Here is a 16,441-nt window from a genome sequence, read left to right as displayed (position 1 = left end):
TTGTTTACTCATTTCTCGTCCATCTTCCCCTCAGAAAGCAGGCTCTTCAAAGGCAGGGATCCTAACTGCTATGCTTCGTGAGCCTGGCACGTGGCTAACAGTATCCGCTCAAAAATAATTTTTGAATGAATACATGCCCCCGCTACCAGAGATATTTACATTTTAAAGCATATCTTTAATTATCATTAAAAGGGGGCTCTGTTAGCTATTATAAAGGGGGCAGGAGCTTTTAGTGGTGGGATAGAGTAGTGGGAGGAGGGGTAGGGGTCCTCCTCCTCAGACCCACCCAGTCTTGTTCAGGAGAAGCCAGCCCACCGAATCCAGAGACAGCTGTTGCCTCTTCCAAGACCTTAACTAGAAACTGCTGTCTGTCCCCTTGTCCCGCTCCTGCTCCTTCAAGCAACTGATCTCCTTTCTAGTTATTCTCTGTTCAGCTTCAACAAAGGCATGCCACTTAACAGCATTCCATCATTGTCCCGATGCTGTTTCCTCCCTGCTGTCCCCTCCTGAAAGGACCAGCATTACCACAAGAAAACATTCAGGTGATGAGGATGATCAGAACATGAGCAGTGGCAATCTTTTGAGACGTGATTACGGACATGTTTTATTCTCTTAACTAATTTTTACTTTCTACTCTTTCTACCATGCACTTGCCTCCATTTTCTTCTCATGCAACTTTTTTAAAGATTTTTTCATTTTATTTGAGAGAAAGAGCACCCGCACTTGCCAGCGTGAGTGGGGCGAAGGGCAGAGGGAGAGAATCCCCAGGCAGGCTCTCTGAGGAGAGCAGAACCCCACCCTGGGCTTGATCCCAGGACCCATGAGATCAGAACCTGAGCTGAAACCCAAGAGTCCTGTGTTCAACAGACTGAACCACCCAGGTGCCCTTCATGTAACTTTTTTAAAGTTAACTTTTTGGAGGGCGCCTGGGTGGCTCAATCAGTTAGACATTGGACTTGTGGCTTCAGTTCAGGTCATGATCTCAGGGTTGTGGATCCACAGTCAGTTAGACATTGGACTTGTGGTTTCAGTTCAGGTCATGATCTCAGGGTTGTGGATCCACATCGGGTTCCTTGCTCAGCATGGAGTATGCCTGTCCCTCTCCCACTGTTCCTCCTCCCCGCCTCAAATAAATAAATAAATAAAATCTAAAAATTAACTTTTTGTTCAAGTGCTCACTCTTATCTCACTGGTATTTGAAGAGAGATTCTACTGAGGGTTAACTCGCACACCTTATTTTCGTCTCGCAAAATCCAGTGTTCTCAGTTAAACTTTCATCTGAGTGAATTCAATTCAGTCAACAAACACACATACACATACATACATATATGCCTTTCCTGTGTGAGGCCTTACACCTTGCGATTTCTTTACTACAGAACAACGCAACTACATCAACAGGCTTTCTTTGTAAAGAACGTTATTTCATAACATCAGCCCTGGGGCCAACACCAGGAGCTTCCACAACTTTAATGACAAAGCATCAGGGAGTCTTGGGAGTAACTGAGCAGGACCAGACCTGGGCTCCTCGCCCACCTCCACAAATCATAATCATCCACTGACTTGCAGAGTGACACGAAGCAAAGGAGTCTTCAAATGGCCATGCCTCAGTTTACCCACCTATAAAAGGTACAATACATCCCTCAAAGGGGTGTAAAGAGAATCCAGTGAGGTAATGTCTAAGTGTTTGGAACTCCTTGGCAGAAAGGCGCTACATAATTACTATTTGGTATTTAAGTTGCCCTTCATGTGCGCCAAGTACTTTATGATCATTCCTTAGGAGTTACTCCCAATGACTGTGAAGTTGTCTTCACGCCTATTTCTGCTTTCAGGATGAAGAAACTGAGCTGGACAAAAGTTTGAGCGATTTGCCGAGGGTCACCAACATCGCGCTGTGGTCTCACCAAAGGAATTTCCAGGTCCTCCCCCTCTTTTAACTATAACTGAAGCCACATCTTAAATCCAAACTGCCCGTACGGACCAACTCTCCATTAAGCTATTCTGAAAGAGCCCTCACAGGATGGAAAACGTTGCAACTTGTTTTTGCAGGGTTGCGTGAATGGTGAGAGGTTGAAACAGAAACCAAAGTTCTAGAATTAGTAACCTTGACTTCACAGTCACACACCCCCCCTTTGACACATCCATGTTTCTCTTCACTTCCGGTAAGTACAACAAACTGTTTGGGTACCTTCCTCATCTACTTGAAGAGCCTGTATTTTTCTACTAATAATTTCCAGAGACAAACCTAAAGGAGCACAGAGGCCTGGTTAAATCACCCTGAATACTGCCCAGCCAAAAGGCATAGTAGCATTTTTTACCCAAGTTACAGATCATGAAAATCAGCGTCAAGAAGGTGACGTGCAGGCTGAGAGCTAATGGAAAGACAGAAGGTACCAGCTTGCCTTGGTGTGAGCTGACCTCTTCCCCAGGAGCCACTTCCTGCACAACGCCAGTGAGAGGTGCACAGAGCGAACCCCGGAGTCACCCTATATTGACTGTGCCTAGAGAAGTCCCACCACAGGTTATGGTCCCCGGCTCTCTTAAAACATGCTCCTCCACCCACTCGCCTATTTTCCTCCCTCTGCTTTATTCAACGGTTCAATTACTGTATAAAAGAAGCCTCTTTTGGTTTGGAGATATGTACTCTCACAAAATGACAGGAAATGTGTGGACAACATCATCTAGAAAATGTTGCCTGGTTTTGTAATGAGCGACAGTCAAATGACCTCTGAGGACCAGGTAGAACAGCGGAGCTCTTTAACATAAATTTGGGTCAAGAGTTCCAAAGCAACTTAGGCCCTGCCCAAGCCAAAACGGTGAAGTAAGGGATTTAATTTCCTCTCCCTACATGCCTCTTTCTTCAACTTCTCCCCCTCTGCCAGAACATTCCCTCCCACCTCCTTTCCACCATTGGCTCGGGACTCTTCACAACTCCCCATGGTGAAAGGCACCAGATCCATTTCCCTTCATCCATCTTCCATTAAAATCTAGCTGTACTGTATTTTAGTCCCTTAAATCCTATTCTAACAAGCCTGGTAACAAGGGCGTGAAAGTCTTAGCACCAAGCAAGATGAGTACAGCAGCCCCCACTCGTTCAGTTTCACATTGTATGGTTTCAGTTATCAGCCATCAACTATGGTCCAGAAGCAGATGATCCTCAAAAGGTCAAGACAGCAGCCTAATGCTGCGTCACCATGCCTATGTCATTCCCCTCACCTCACCAGGTGGGCATGTTATCCACTCACATCATCACGCGGAGAAGATGCGTGAGTACAGAAGGGCAAGAGAGCTTGAGAGAGAGAGGATGGGACCACACTCACATAACTTTTATTAGGGCATACTATTATGATGGTTTTATTTATTACTAATCATTGTTAATCTATTGCTGTACCCAATTTATAAATTAAACTTTATCCTAGGTAGATACATATAGGAAAAAAATTTAAAACAAAAAAAGGTACCTATAGTGTTCCGTACCTTTCATGATTCCGGGCAGCCACCAGGGGTCTTGGAATATATCCTCCATGGGTAAGAGGGGGCACCAAGGGAAGACAGACTCTCAGTGGGGTGCCCTGCATATCACAGTAGCCAGTCTGCATAAATGTTGTCATTTTCAAAAACAAACACTGAGTTTACCACTAACAGGTTCTCATGAAGGAACCACGAAGGGCTCTGTATCATGAAAAAGGAAACTGAATCCAGAAGGAAGAACTGAAGTGCAGGAAGGAACGGTGAGCAAACAAACTGATAAACGTACAGCTTAAACACTGAGGACGACTAATCTGGGGAGGATGAAACGAGGATAAAAAATATCAGACAACTGAGGAGAAGAGAGGAAGTGACGGCAGTTTAAAGTATGCCAAAGTTCTTATTATATTATCCGAGAGGCAGACAGAGATCATGATTAATTTTATTAAGACAAACATATGGGTTAAAACAGTGAGGATAACTACCAAAAGAAACAGAGAAATTAAATGGTAAATGGTAAATTTCGAACCAATAGAGGAGGAAAGCCAGCACCTACCTAGAACAAAACTGAATGAGGAAACATTTTGTAAATGGGAAATACTTGCAAGAGGAGGAAATACGGAAATATAAAAACCAAAACTCACACCTTAAAATAGTAGAATCCTATTGTTAAGAGTAGCCAGAGCTGAAAAGCGTCAGAAATCCACACTGCAAGTGCAGACCTGCAGCAAGTTTGCAAGGGTTCAAGTTGGCAGTAACCACCTGTGAGGCTGGTGGAGACCCTGCCTGTCCCCTTGAGTCACTGTTTACTTTCTGGGGCCCACGACTTCATGAACCACTCTCCCTTTACTTCCCAAAACCTGCTCCCAAAACAGGATTCCAGATCACTTCTACTTACTTACTATGAATTTAAGTCCAAGTTACCATCTCTGGACATGAACTTGAACACGAACTTGAGCCTTAGACATGAACTTGAAAAAGTGCTCTAATCTATTAGCAGATAGATTTTAGTCACCAGGACATAATGGCAGAGACATTGGGGGAGAAACAGGGGGCCCTTCCTTTGCTACTAAAGAACAAAACCCCAAGTACAGTCTCCTACTTGAACTGTTGTGTATGACCTTGAATTTAGACCTAACTAGATTTTATGCCCTCTCAATTTCCCAAAGTTACTTGAAAAACATGAGCAATGATTTTCCATACCCGCCTAGATTAAGGCTTTGGAAATTTTACCTCTGGACTATGGGTGGGCTTTCACGGACATAATCCACACATCCTACAAATATGCTAAGTAGGCATGAGTATGAACTGAAACACTCTAAACAGCAACACAGTCTTTTTCCTCTGTTCTCTTTAAGTACACTATTCTCCTCTGGTCCAGTCCTCCTTGAAGAAAATGTTACAGCACAAACAAAACAGAAGTAAGGTAGTTCACTGATCTATCGGGCATTTGCTTCCTTGAGAAAGAAAAAAAGTTTTTTTTTTTTTTATCAATTACTAATTGATTACTCAATATAGCCAAAAATATATTTGTTTCTCTCTCTCTCTCTCTTTCTCTCTCTCTCTCTCTCTCTCACACACACACACACATCCCTAACACTGTTTTAAGAATGAATGATTTCTGACTTGCACCAAAACACTAAGTCCGGACACATTGGATGGAGGATAGGTGTGTTTCTCGGACACCTATCACTTGAAAACCTGCCAGACTATTTAGTAAATCTATCAACTGGAACACATGCATGTGGAAGACGTGATCTTGCTGTGAGAGCCTCAGCTCCTTGTGAACACAAGTCCTGTACAAGGAGGAAGCCCGTGAGAGCTGGGAAGCCGGGGGAAAGTGCAGAAGAGGGACATGAGCACGTTTAATGGCTGTGATAATTTGCCATGAAAGGACGCGAGGGCCAGAGCTCCTTGCTGCAGCCGTGTGCTGCTGAAGTCAATTACTGCCATGCAGTCTGCTCGCGAAGGAATGTGTAAACAGGCCATATATCCTTGCATCAGTTCCACAGAACGTTGCACAACACAAAATGCCTCTCGATGTGTCATTTCCTTCTTGGCCATCTTCCCAGCTCCTGACAGTCAGTCAACAAAAAAAAAGGACTGAAAGAGATTTAAAATTGCTCTTCTCAAGAGCACATTCCACCCACCACCAGACATGACCTCTACCAGCCCTTCTGACTGCCCCCCTGCCCCATCCTTCTTCAAGAAAGGGAAAAAGGGAACACTTTTTTGAGTATTTTTACCTGTTATTATTCCCTACAGCCAAAGATTTTTCAACAATGTTTTATACACTCGTGATGGGACTGATTAATATTAATGACAACCCAACCACACTTACGGTTGCTGACTTGTCAATATCAAAGTATGGCATTTATGTGTAATTTCCATTATTTGGGCACTTCAGAGACAATGAAGAACCAGGGAAATTCTGCAAGGCAAGAAGTAACCAGCTTTTCTACTAACGCTTTGCACTGAGGACTAAAATCCAGGCCTGTGGCATCAGGGGTTTGGTACAGAAACTAGCAAGATTTTCCCAAATTATCTGCACAGGGAGGAAGATGATGAATCCAAGAACTGAAGTCCAGAGGTGTCCGATGGCCTTAAAAAAATTCTTCTGCTAGCCCTCCATCCAACACATTTTACATTCTCCCCGACTTTCCCATGTGGCCAAGCTCTACATAAGCATCCACCATCTATAAATAAGCAGAGGGCATGGGCCAACCACCATTAAAAAAAAAAAAAAAAAATTTAAAAAAAAAGTCTACTCTTTCACCCAACTAGGATGAAGAGTAGCAGAGGTGAGCTGCCACTGACATCAACTGGAATGAGGAAGAGAAAAGGCCAAGCCCTCCACACCCTCACCCTTCCCGGGGCTGGCAAACAGGCCCAGGTAGAACAGAATTAGAGAAAAATGAAATGACGGCAGTCCCAGACCACCCTGATATGTTTCAGCCTGTTACCTTAAGTTCCTAAGGTAAAATTTCTGCAGCTGGAAGTGCCTTAAGAAGGTGGAATAATAGAACAGTGTCTGAAGATTTATAAATGTGTGATGCCCAGGTGAGAAGCCGCACGCAGGAAAAGAAACCGGTTTGGCCTCAGCTGAGCGAGCCCAGGGGGGTTCAGGCAGTCTGAGGAATACAAACATCACCTTGCACTTCCAGACTGCCTCTTCCCTCCCCTAAGGGCCAGTCCCTACTCCCATCAAAATGCGGCCAAACAGGGGCACTCCTCAGTGGCTCAGCTAAGCATCTGACTCTTGATCTTGGCTGAGGTCATGATCTCAGGTCATGATCTCAGGGTCCTGGTTTGAGCCTCGAGATGAGCACTGCACTCAAGGCCGAGTCCACCTGGGACCCTCTCCCTTCCCCTCTGCCCCTCCCACTGCTGATACGTATGTTCCTGCACGCCCTCTCGCGCTCATGCTCTCTCTCTCTCAAATAAGCAAATAAATATTTTTTCTTAAAAATACAGCCAAGCAGGGCAGTGTTGCAGGAAAGGAGTTCAGTCAACACGAAAGAAGAGGCTGAGCTTCTTCCTTCTCCTACAGAGTCAGGACAGGTAGCTAGCTGGTCCACAATGAACAGCAGTGTCCCAGCCATAAGTACACAGATGACAGCTTTGGTCATCTGTGACCAGAGCAGCTGTGATTTACTTCCCTAGGGCACAGCACGCAAAAACTCTTAGACACCCACTCATGTGTGTTAGGTTATCAGGTTCACAGATGTGCTGGCAAGTGAAACCTTCCAAAGCTGGGCGATAGAAACTATAAAACCTCCAGGCTCATCCAACTGAGGAGTCATAAAATACTTCCGCCTCAGACTGGCCATGTTGCCAGGCCAGGCTAATAACCTCCTTCTGTTCAAACAGCAAATGTTCTTCTCTCATTCAAGTATTGATCTGGTGCACCTTGATTTGACCTGCTAATACCAAGCACCCCAAGGTAACACTCACCCTTAATTCACCGGATAATTACCAAATATCTTCAATTCGAAAGGAAGTTACTATAATTAAAACTTGGGAGTCACCTTGCAGAATTTTTTTTTTTTTTTTTGAAGAAAATGGGGTAGGTGGGAAAGTAGTTTAAAGCCTTTGTGATTTTGATGGTTGGGTTCTTAAATGGAACTTGGCAGGAAAGAACGTCTCTGCGATTGTGAATTAATATAACTAGAGGGCCTGGGTTGGAGACTCAGTTCTCTCCTTAAAACTGGTAAGAAGAGGACAGGACTTGAACTACTTCCTCCCTTGATAAAAAGACATCACAGAACCATGCCCAAGCCTGATGCCTAGCCTGGTTTTTCCTGCCCCGCTGTGAGTGCTGCACACATCCTATAAACTTTGGACAGAAAACCTTGCAGAACTTTAAACATCCTCCAGATTAGAAAGTTGAGAGATCTTTCAGAAGAGGATACCTCAAAAATATCATTGTGTCCCATGGCAACAATGACACTTGCCATCTAAACACTTATGGAGGTTGATGTAATTGCTGAGTCGATGAACCAGTGTCACCATCACCCATGTCTTTATGGGTTTTCTCCCCTTCAATTGAGACTGAACTGTATCTTGCTTTAACCAACAGTATATGAAGGAAGTAACTCCATGACAGTTCGGAGTCTTAAAAGCCAGAAGAAGGCTTAAAAGCTCCCACTCTTGCACCTTTGGGAGTCTTGACCTGCCATGGAGGAAGTCAGACTATGCTGGAGAGACTGGATGGAGAGACCATGTGGAGGGGGAAAGGCTCTAGAACCACAGAGAGAGGGAGGAAGGCCCAGTTGTCCCATTGTTCCAGCCAGGCCCAGCCTTGTCGCCATCCCACCAAGGCAGCAGACGTAAGAACCCACCCATCATGGATGTTCCAGCACCAGCCGCCATCTTCCTGCAGTCAATGAAAGACCCCAGGCAAACCTGCAGAAAACCCATCCAGATGAACCCCGGGCAGCCCACCAAATCCTGAAGAATTATAAACTGGTTGCTGTTTGAAGCCATGATGTTTTGGGATGGTATGTTATTCAGCAATAGATAACTGAAAAAATAGCAAGAGAATTAAAAGGATCCTAACTATGTAGGGCAATTTATTTTTTCCATCCTCTGCATGGCCGGTAATACCTTTACCATCAGCCGGCCTCCCTAACTCAGAACCACAACTCCGACTTTGGGAAGTTTTCACCTTCCTGTAGAAATTCTCTCACTCGGACGGCAGTGGGAACCAAGGGCACATACGGAACAAAGAATCCTAATAGAAACTGATGTTTGAAAGAGTCAGGCATCTGAACACATTACCGTAGCTGCCGCTGCTCCACTGACTTCTTCTGCTGGCGAACATACGGCAGTCGTTCTAGCTCACTTGCCAACAGAAGGTCAAAACGCCTTGCCTAAACACGGGACTTACAAATTTGGGATCTTAGGTATGATGTCATGTCTTAAAATGATAAGCTGGCAGAGAAAACAAATGCCATTTTGTAAAGATGTGCACCGTTTTCATGTTTACGCTACTTAAGATGAAGGTTCTAATAAGTCATCGGCTATGTTCCTTTCAAGGGAAGTTTTATAACTGAGATGAATCACAACTGCAGAAGATCAAAGTGAAAAAACATCAATGATGCCATGGGGTACTTTTTAATCTTGTAATGAGTGATGATCATGTGTTCTTATGAAGTTCGTCCAACTGCCAACGCCAGATGTGTATATTAAGGACAGAAATTGTTTGTGATCTGACAGCACCGGTTCAGCTGCCAGAGACAGAGAACACACAAGGATGAAACCTCTCTGATTTTTGAGTGAAAAGCAAGTCTTGGCAGATGTGCTGATAAGCAGAGCCTCAGAGGGGGGCACTAGAGCCATTGTATCCTCTTTCGGACTTCTCTTGGCTGCCAACAAACTGTGTGTATCATTGTCTCTGCAAAGCCGTCCCCAGGCAGCAGGACTACCTGCTCAAGGCACAGTTTATAACACTTATTAGTGTCATTTACTAATGAGCAGAAATTAGTAAAACCGTCTGCAAGAAAAAAAAATAAGTAACACGCAAGGGAGCAGAGTCTAGATGGTATCTATTTCCTGGAAGCATACGAGAAGCAAAACTCTACAGCAAACTCCTCTGATGCTGAAGGGAACTGATGCAGAAACAACTTAGACTTAATGAGCACTTACTACATGACAATCACTGTGGTACATATTTTATGGACGTTACATCATTTAACATATTGGCAGCAACCAATGAAGAAAATACCATCGTTAGTCTCACTCTAACAGATGAGGAAGTTGAGGAAACAAAAGTCAGGTGACTGGTCTACCACCATACAACTAACGGGTCAGTCAGCGGTGGAGCTGGGATTTCAATCCAGACAGTCAGACACCAAAGCCACACCCTTAATCACTATGTGAGACTGAATAAAGACCCAGCCAGTTGACCCAGAACTTGTCCTTGTCCAAATAGCTAATCTACCAAAAGTAGCTTTTTCAATATATATTCTGATCTCTGGAGGAAGCAGTAAAATTCCATTAATGGGAATCAATGGTATAATATCCTCAACTCCATCAAACCATTACAATAATAAACAGATGGATACTATTTCTAGGACAACCACCATTTGAGGAATTATAATTTCACTGGAGGGACGGCTCAGACAATTGCATTGTCTTTTTCTCTCTCCCATCAGGAAAGCCTTTTTCTAAAGCCCTACTCTGTCAAGGGTTAATAACATAAGCCAGTTTGAAATCTAAAGCAAGGGTTAGTAAATTGCAACTTGTATGCCAGACCAGACCCACCATCTGTTCTTGCAAATAAAGATTTATTGAAATACAAACCCTAACCATTCATTTATGTATTGGCCGAGGTCAGTTGAGCTATGTTGTCAGAGTTGAGTCCTTGTGACAGAGAAGATATAGCCCACAAAGCAGAAGTTATTTCCTATTTGGCACTTCACAGAAAAAGTCTGCCAATCCACATTCTGGAGGAATCTCCATTTAACATTATATATGCACCAGTCATTCCAAATCCTATTAGAGTTGAAGAAAATGGAAAATGCTGGGCATTTTTCACACCTGGGATGTGAAAATTTAAAGAACAATACTGGGAAGAGTGTTATGCTCTCCACGCCCAGGATGGCCACGAGCAGAGCAGAAGGCAATAATCCCATATAGAAACTCAAGGTTATAGGATTAAGATGTTGCTGATACCATATCCATCCTTGTGTGCAGGCACTGAGTTTGGTACACCCCCTCATGATGCCATCATGACAACACATTGTCACATATATTTCTGGTCCTTGAAAAATGTCATTACTCAGTGGTCTGCCACTCATGATCTGCATCTGCTCCCCCTCCCACCCTCGGCACCCAGAGCCCAAACTCAGGTCACATATACACCATCTGCCCCTCTATCCTGGACCCTCCTTGCTTTCAGAGCACTTCTCTGCCTTTACAGGACAGCAAGCCTATCAGCCAATTAATTCTGCCAATAACCTCTTGGGAATTAGGAAATGGTATCCTCACCTGAGAGAAGTGACTTTCCCAAAGCTACCCCGTTTCCTCACCTTCTGTCGCCCCTTTCAGAACAGGGCTGCACCCACCCACCTTTCCCTATTTCCTCTCACAACTATCACTCTTGAGTGTATGGACACATACACAAACAGAGGTGCGCACATACACACACACACACAATAATGGTTTTTCCAAGAAGTGAGAAGAGCTGCTGAGATCAGCAGGAAACATCTTTAAAAGATAAGTATTAGAAGTGTTAAAAGACTACTGTCCTGCTTTACACAAGACTGAAATGGATGTCCCTGCCTTTTCAGGAACTCAAGGGCTAATTAGATAACATGTGGCTTCCATCACAAGGCATATTCCCCTGAATATGGCAGTTCAGGAACTTCAGCCAAAGCTCCACACCAGACCAGACAGTCCTGCTCTGTCCTAGTCACCTGCACTGCATAACCACTGGCTCTTATGACCAGAGACTCAGGGTGACCAGAGACACACTGCCTAACAGAACATTCTCAACCTGAATGGAGCCTGCACTGACCCAAAACTGTGAGCCTAGAAGAAGCCATACACATGAAAGAAGGAGAAAAGAAAAACTTCAAAGACTGGCTTTTGAGGCAGGAAACCTCCCTAGTTCAGACAAGCAGTGAGCCTTGGTGAAGAGAGAGCGGCAAGAGGAACTGAAGGCACCCTATGCTCCTGCATGATATGCTACTTGAGGAGGGGGAAAAAATCAGGCCTTTTCTCTCACTTTTAGGGGAAGATAGGTCATTCTCACTGTCCAAGCAGGTGTATCCTTGTGTAACAAATATTTCTGCCAGCTGTACCTCCACCACAAACCAAATTAAACTCTCTAAACCCAATGGCTGGGACTCCCATGTACTCACTCATCAAAGGCAGAGTTCAATGTTTCCATTGGCACATTAGTTTTCATGTCATATATATCAAATAATCTTTAATCCCTAAATGCAGTTAAATGCTGCTGTACCAAGTTTGATCAAATCAGTTTTGGGGGTGGGACTGGGGAGAAAACCTGTCTCTATTTAGATTTGGGAGGAAAATGCATATTGGCCCAAATGGGTTATGTGTTCTTCTTAAATGAATGCCCGATCAACCTTCTGGATGTCCAGACAGACAAACACACCAAGGCGGATTTAGACGTGGTTTGACTCTATCTGTTAAAAGAAACTATCTATAACAATTACCAGAACATGACCAAACAACAGTGTTGTAACAATCAAGCAAGTTATCATTTGCAAATAAATTCTTTGTAATTAAGCAGTGTGCTCTTTATAAAGGGAATTGTGTGGGCGAGCTAAAAAGTTAAAACACATTCTTAGACCATGGGAAACACACACAAATGCTTTTTGACTAAGCTCAAGATTTTTCAGTCTGTTGTTTTTCTCCTCAGATCTCATGGGTCTGCTGTCTAGTGTGTACAGCACATGAGAAGAATGTCTTAGCCCGCACCTACAGTGACTGAGTAATTCTCCACTCATGTCCCCCAAGTTAGGTAAGCCTTAGCAATTCTGTGGCAAGGTTGACCAGTGTAATTTGATCTTCTACTAACTGTGAACTTCTGCTAACTGCCCCTCAGTCCAAACACATGCAGAGAGCATACTTGGCAAAGAAACCGTTTACATGAAAGTAGTCCTAATGCTCAGGGACACATTCCTCATAGGGTCCCCCACACACCCTGTTTACCGTTTCCAACAGCAAGGCGAGTACTTACTTCTGGGTTCCCGGGGTCCATCCACTGTAACTTTAATAGCTCTGTGATAGGTGGCTACTTGGGGAGGATTTGTGAAGACAGTTATGGTCAAGGTGAAACTCTTGCCTGCAGATGTAAAAGGGGAAAATCCACAGTGAATATAAAAAGACAGCACCAGGGATAACAGAACAGCATGGACGTCCAGATTGCACTCGAGCATGTCTGAGGAGGTAATGAAACAAAAGCAAGAGACGGGGCTCTTTATTCTCAATGAGAAAGCCTCCGATGGCCACTTTGGGGAAGGATTAAACTGAGTATCCAGACCATCTTCACTGCAGTGCTCTACAAGAGGGCTCCAACTCCCAAAAAAAAAAAAAAAAAAAAAAAAAAAAAAAAAAAAAAACTGCAGCTCAGTAGCAAGGAGTGGTAATGAAAACAAAAACGCTGGCCCACTTGAGGAAGATTCTCTTCCTTCCAGTCCTCTCCAACAACATCAGGAACACATCCAAACACAGACAATTTTAGAAGTCTTTATTTAGGATTAGGTCATGACCCCATGAGAGAACAATAGTAAATCACTGTTGATTATGTTATTTACTTCACATGGCTTTAGCATTTCATTTATTTAACTGCACTACAATAAGAAGATGAAAGAGGAAGGTTCTTATGGGAATCATTTTAACAGGAGCCGGTGTCTCCTGTCCTGCCTTAATGTGCCTGTGGTATGATGATTTCATCATTACTGGAACAGAGCTTTTCTCCTCCCTGCCCACCCCTGCCCGAACATACAACCTTGCTGTTAAATCCTGAACTAACTCCCTGACAGTGACTTCTTCGCTCCATGTACACAACGTCTCCCAACGTAAGTGAGAATTGCTGCTTTTAGCTGAGGGTGTGCTTCATTGAAACACGATATCTGATGTTTCAAATTAATGAGGAAAGGTGATGAATAGAGGTGGGGGAAAGAAGACAGGGAGAAGCTGGGAGCAGACTCGGATGTCTGCCTTCTCCAGAAGAAGATCCCAGACCCTGCTACCCAGACTCACTGACAGTTGTAATCAGTTAGATTTGCAACGGTTAGTCATGTCAGATAGTCAAAACTGCAAACTGTTACAAGACAGGAAAAGGTGGGCGTGAAACAGTGACTCAATAAAACCTTCGTGGCAATCGCGGGCCAGAGTGTGCTCTTGGCCTGCTCCTGTACCAGACCTTGAAACAGCTCGTATTGTTTTGCTTTGTTTTTTTGGTCAGAGACTGTTTTTTCCCTTTACTGAAAGCTTGAGGGTATTAAATCAAAACGCAAATCTTAAACATTATGTAGCAATGCAGAATTTAAGGCAATCTTCTCAAAGCTTAATGTGGAACAGGTTCTACACGAGGCTTAATGTAGAACAGGTCTTTGGCTGTCAAATCTAGTGAATGGGTTTTCTTTTCAACCCTGACCATAGAAGTTCCTAAAATATGTTTAAGACACACATCATTTGTTACTCAGTATATTTAGCTTTAAGTCTCTTTGGCTATACTTTTCCATGGCCAGTATCAAAAAAAAAAAAAAAAAAGAAAGAAAGAAAAAAAGAAAAAAAAAAGACAAGATGCAAATGGGGGGAGGGGAGCAGACAGGGAGAGATGAATACTGATTAGAAAACTACTAACTGTCAACCACCTCATACATATCTCCTCTAGTCCTCTCCAGTTAGCTTCATCCCCTGCAGTTCACAAATGAGGAAACTAAAGCCCAGAGAGGCTTAGCAAGTCAACCACACAACTAATAAGAGGAAAAAATCAGGGTCTAAACCCAGGTCTTCCAGGCCTTAAAGAGAGTGCTCTTCTTTTAAACTCTGTCAGAGAAAATTTTTAAAAATTAACAGATCATTTATTTCTACACGCGTCCCCATCAGCTCTATAAGACCAAGAAACAGTAGATATAAATCCACTAGCATAATATCTCGCCAGGAGGAGGAAAGCATCTATTTTTAAAGTGTCACTGATAGATCATATTTCATCCATTATAGACTGAATGCTACATGGGTTTAAAGAAATGCAATTGTCTGGTTAGGAACCAGAGGATTTATTATAAACATTAGGGCTAACTGGAAGAAAAAGGCAGCTGGCAATCTGAACTAGTTACAGAAAACTCCCAAGTGTACAGAATGGGAGATCAGAAAGCTGAAGAGATCTGATAGAGATCCAGATAGAGAACTCAAAACAATGTAGAGAGCTCAGGGAGTGAATGGGCTGAACCCCTACATTGAAAGGTAAGTGAGATTAAACCATACAAGACGCCATTCTGGGTCAGATCAGTGGTCTGTGAGCCAGGACTGCACTTCTACAAGGCTGGTTAGCAAGGCAGCTGTCATCCTTGGCACAGATCTTAACAAAGCAAGGATGTATATATCTCACTTGTCCTTAAATAAGTCTAAATGACCTGCTAGTGTTATTCAGACTCGTGAACTTATCGAAACCGGTTCTGAGAATATTTCTACTTGAGGCTTTCATATCTTCGTTCAGATATTAAAAGTCATCAATGCTTCTCCCAAATTCAAACACCTTGTGTAAGAACAAAAGCCAATATAAAATTTACCCTGTAAGCATAAAGCACCTACATGTTCAAAGCAGAACCAGTAAAAATTCCTTTTTAAAAGAGGTGGGTTTGGGGGAGAGGAAACCAGTCCTTGAAGTATCACTACAATCTTCTAAAATCAAATCCTGAAGATCAAAATGTACTTTGACAACTAAAATAAAAATTAAGGAGGTTCTCTCTACCTCTTACTGCCCCTTCAGGAGGAACATGAACATAGTGTTCAAGAAACTTCCAGAAACTACTACCCAACTGAGTAATTGGTTTTTCACCTCACAAATAACAATGCATCTCCTAAGTCAAATGTTTATTTGAGTACTCATGATTTACTTAAATTTTGCTTAAAAATTAAAAAAAAAAAAAACCTTTTTCTAAATTCCATTGTTTACTACTTTGCAGAAGTGATAAAAATGCTGACTTCTACCGAGGGAGCTAGCTAGCTAGCACTAATGACAACTAATTATATCATCCTTGGCTTCAGCTAGGAACTAGTTCCAAAATATGTCCTGGAGTCATATATTCTCCAAGATAAATACAGGCACGGTCACTGAAAGACAATTCTAACCTAACTCGAGAGGCTATCAGGGACAGTCGATAGGATAAAACTATAAGCAAGGATTGTATCTTGGAGTGATACAGTACTGAGCTCTGTACACTGTAGGTGCTTCAAACTGCTTGTAGACCACAAGCAGCATGTTTGATGTAGAAGTGTGCACACATAGCAAGAAAACTTAAGGACCAAATATTTCTGCTGAAATAGCAAACAAATACTTTTGTTTAAAATGCAAAGGAGGAAAAAAAAGGGGGGGGGACAATAAAAAAAAGATAAGCCACTCCTAACTTGATGCAAGTTTCACAGATGCTCTGTGAATTTTAATTCAAAGCATTTTCAAAAGTCATCAGTTAACCCATAATGACAAAGTAAGTAGTGAAATAACTCCTTTATATATCTAAAACTGTTTTTCTATTTCTGAGAATTTATCTCTCTACCACTGAAAAGAAAAAGTGTTAACATTTAAGAAATTTTGTATTATTTTTTCATGCTACTCAAAATAGAAAATTGTAAATAGCTGGGGGGGCGGGGATACAATGGTAGCAACATGATGATCCAGACTTCATCATTTAAGAGAAATGTAGAAATGTAAAAATCAGAGATGAAGCTGGAAGGAGTTTGTTTTGTTTTGTTTTGTTTTTAGAAAGCAGGTCAG

The 16,441-nt window shown here is 42.8% G+C and overlaps 1 protein-coding gene across 7 annotated transcripts in view; it reads right to left on the bottom strand.

Moving 5' to 3' along the window:
• RUNX2 (RUNX family transcription factor 2) overlaps nt 1-16,441 on the bottom strand; it is a 224,174-nt gene that overhangs the window by 195,922 nt on the left and 11,811 nt on the right. For all 7 annotated transcript variants that reach the window (XM_045071042.1, XM_045071039.1, XM_045071046.1 and 4 more), the window contains exon 3: nt 12,677-12,781. In XM_045071042.1, coding sequence (XP_044926977.1) covers nt 12,677-12,781 — 105 coding nt within the window. The remainder of the gene's footprint in view (nt 1-12,676; nt 12,782-16,441) is intronic.

Source organism: Mustela putorius, unplaced genomic scaffold (assembly GCF_011764305.1).
Source record: "Mustela putorius furo isolate JIRA1106 unplaced genomic scaffold, ASM1176430v1.1 tig00003983_pilon_pilon_pilon, whole genome shotgun sequence".
Classification (NCBI taxonomy): domain Eukaryota; kingdom Metazoa; phylum Chordata; class Mammalia; order Carnivora; family Mustelidae; genus Mustela; species Mustela putorius.
This window is presented reverse-complemented; position numbering and strand designations above follow the sequence as displayed.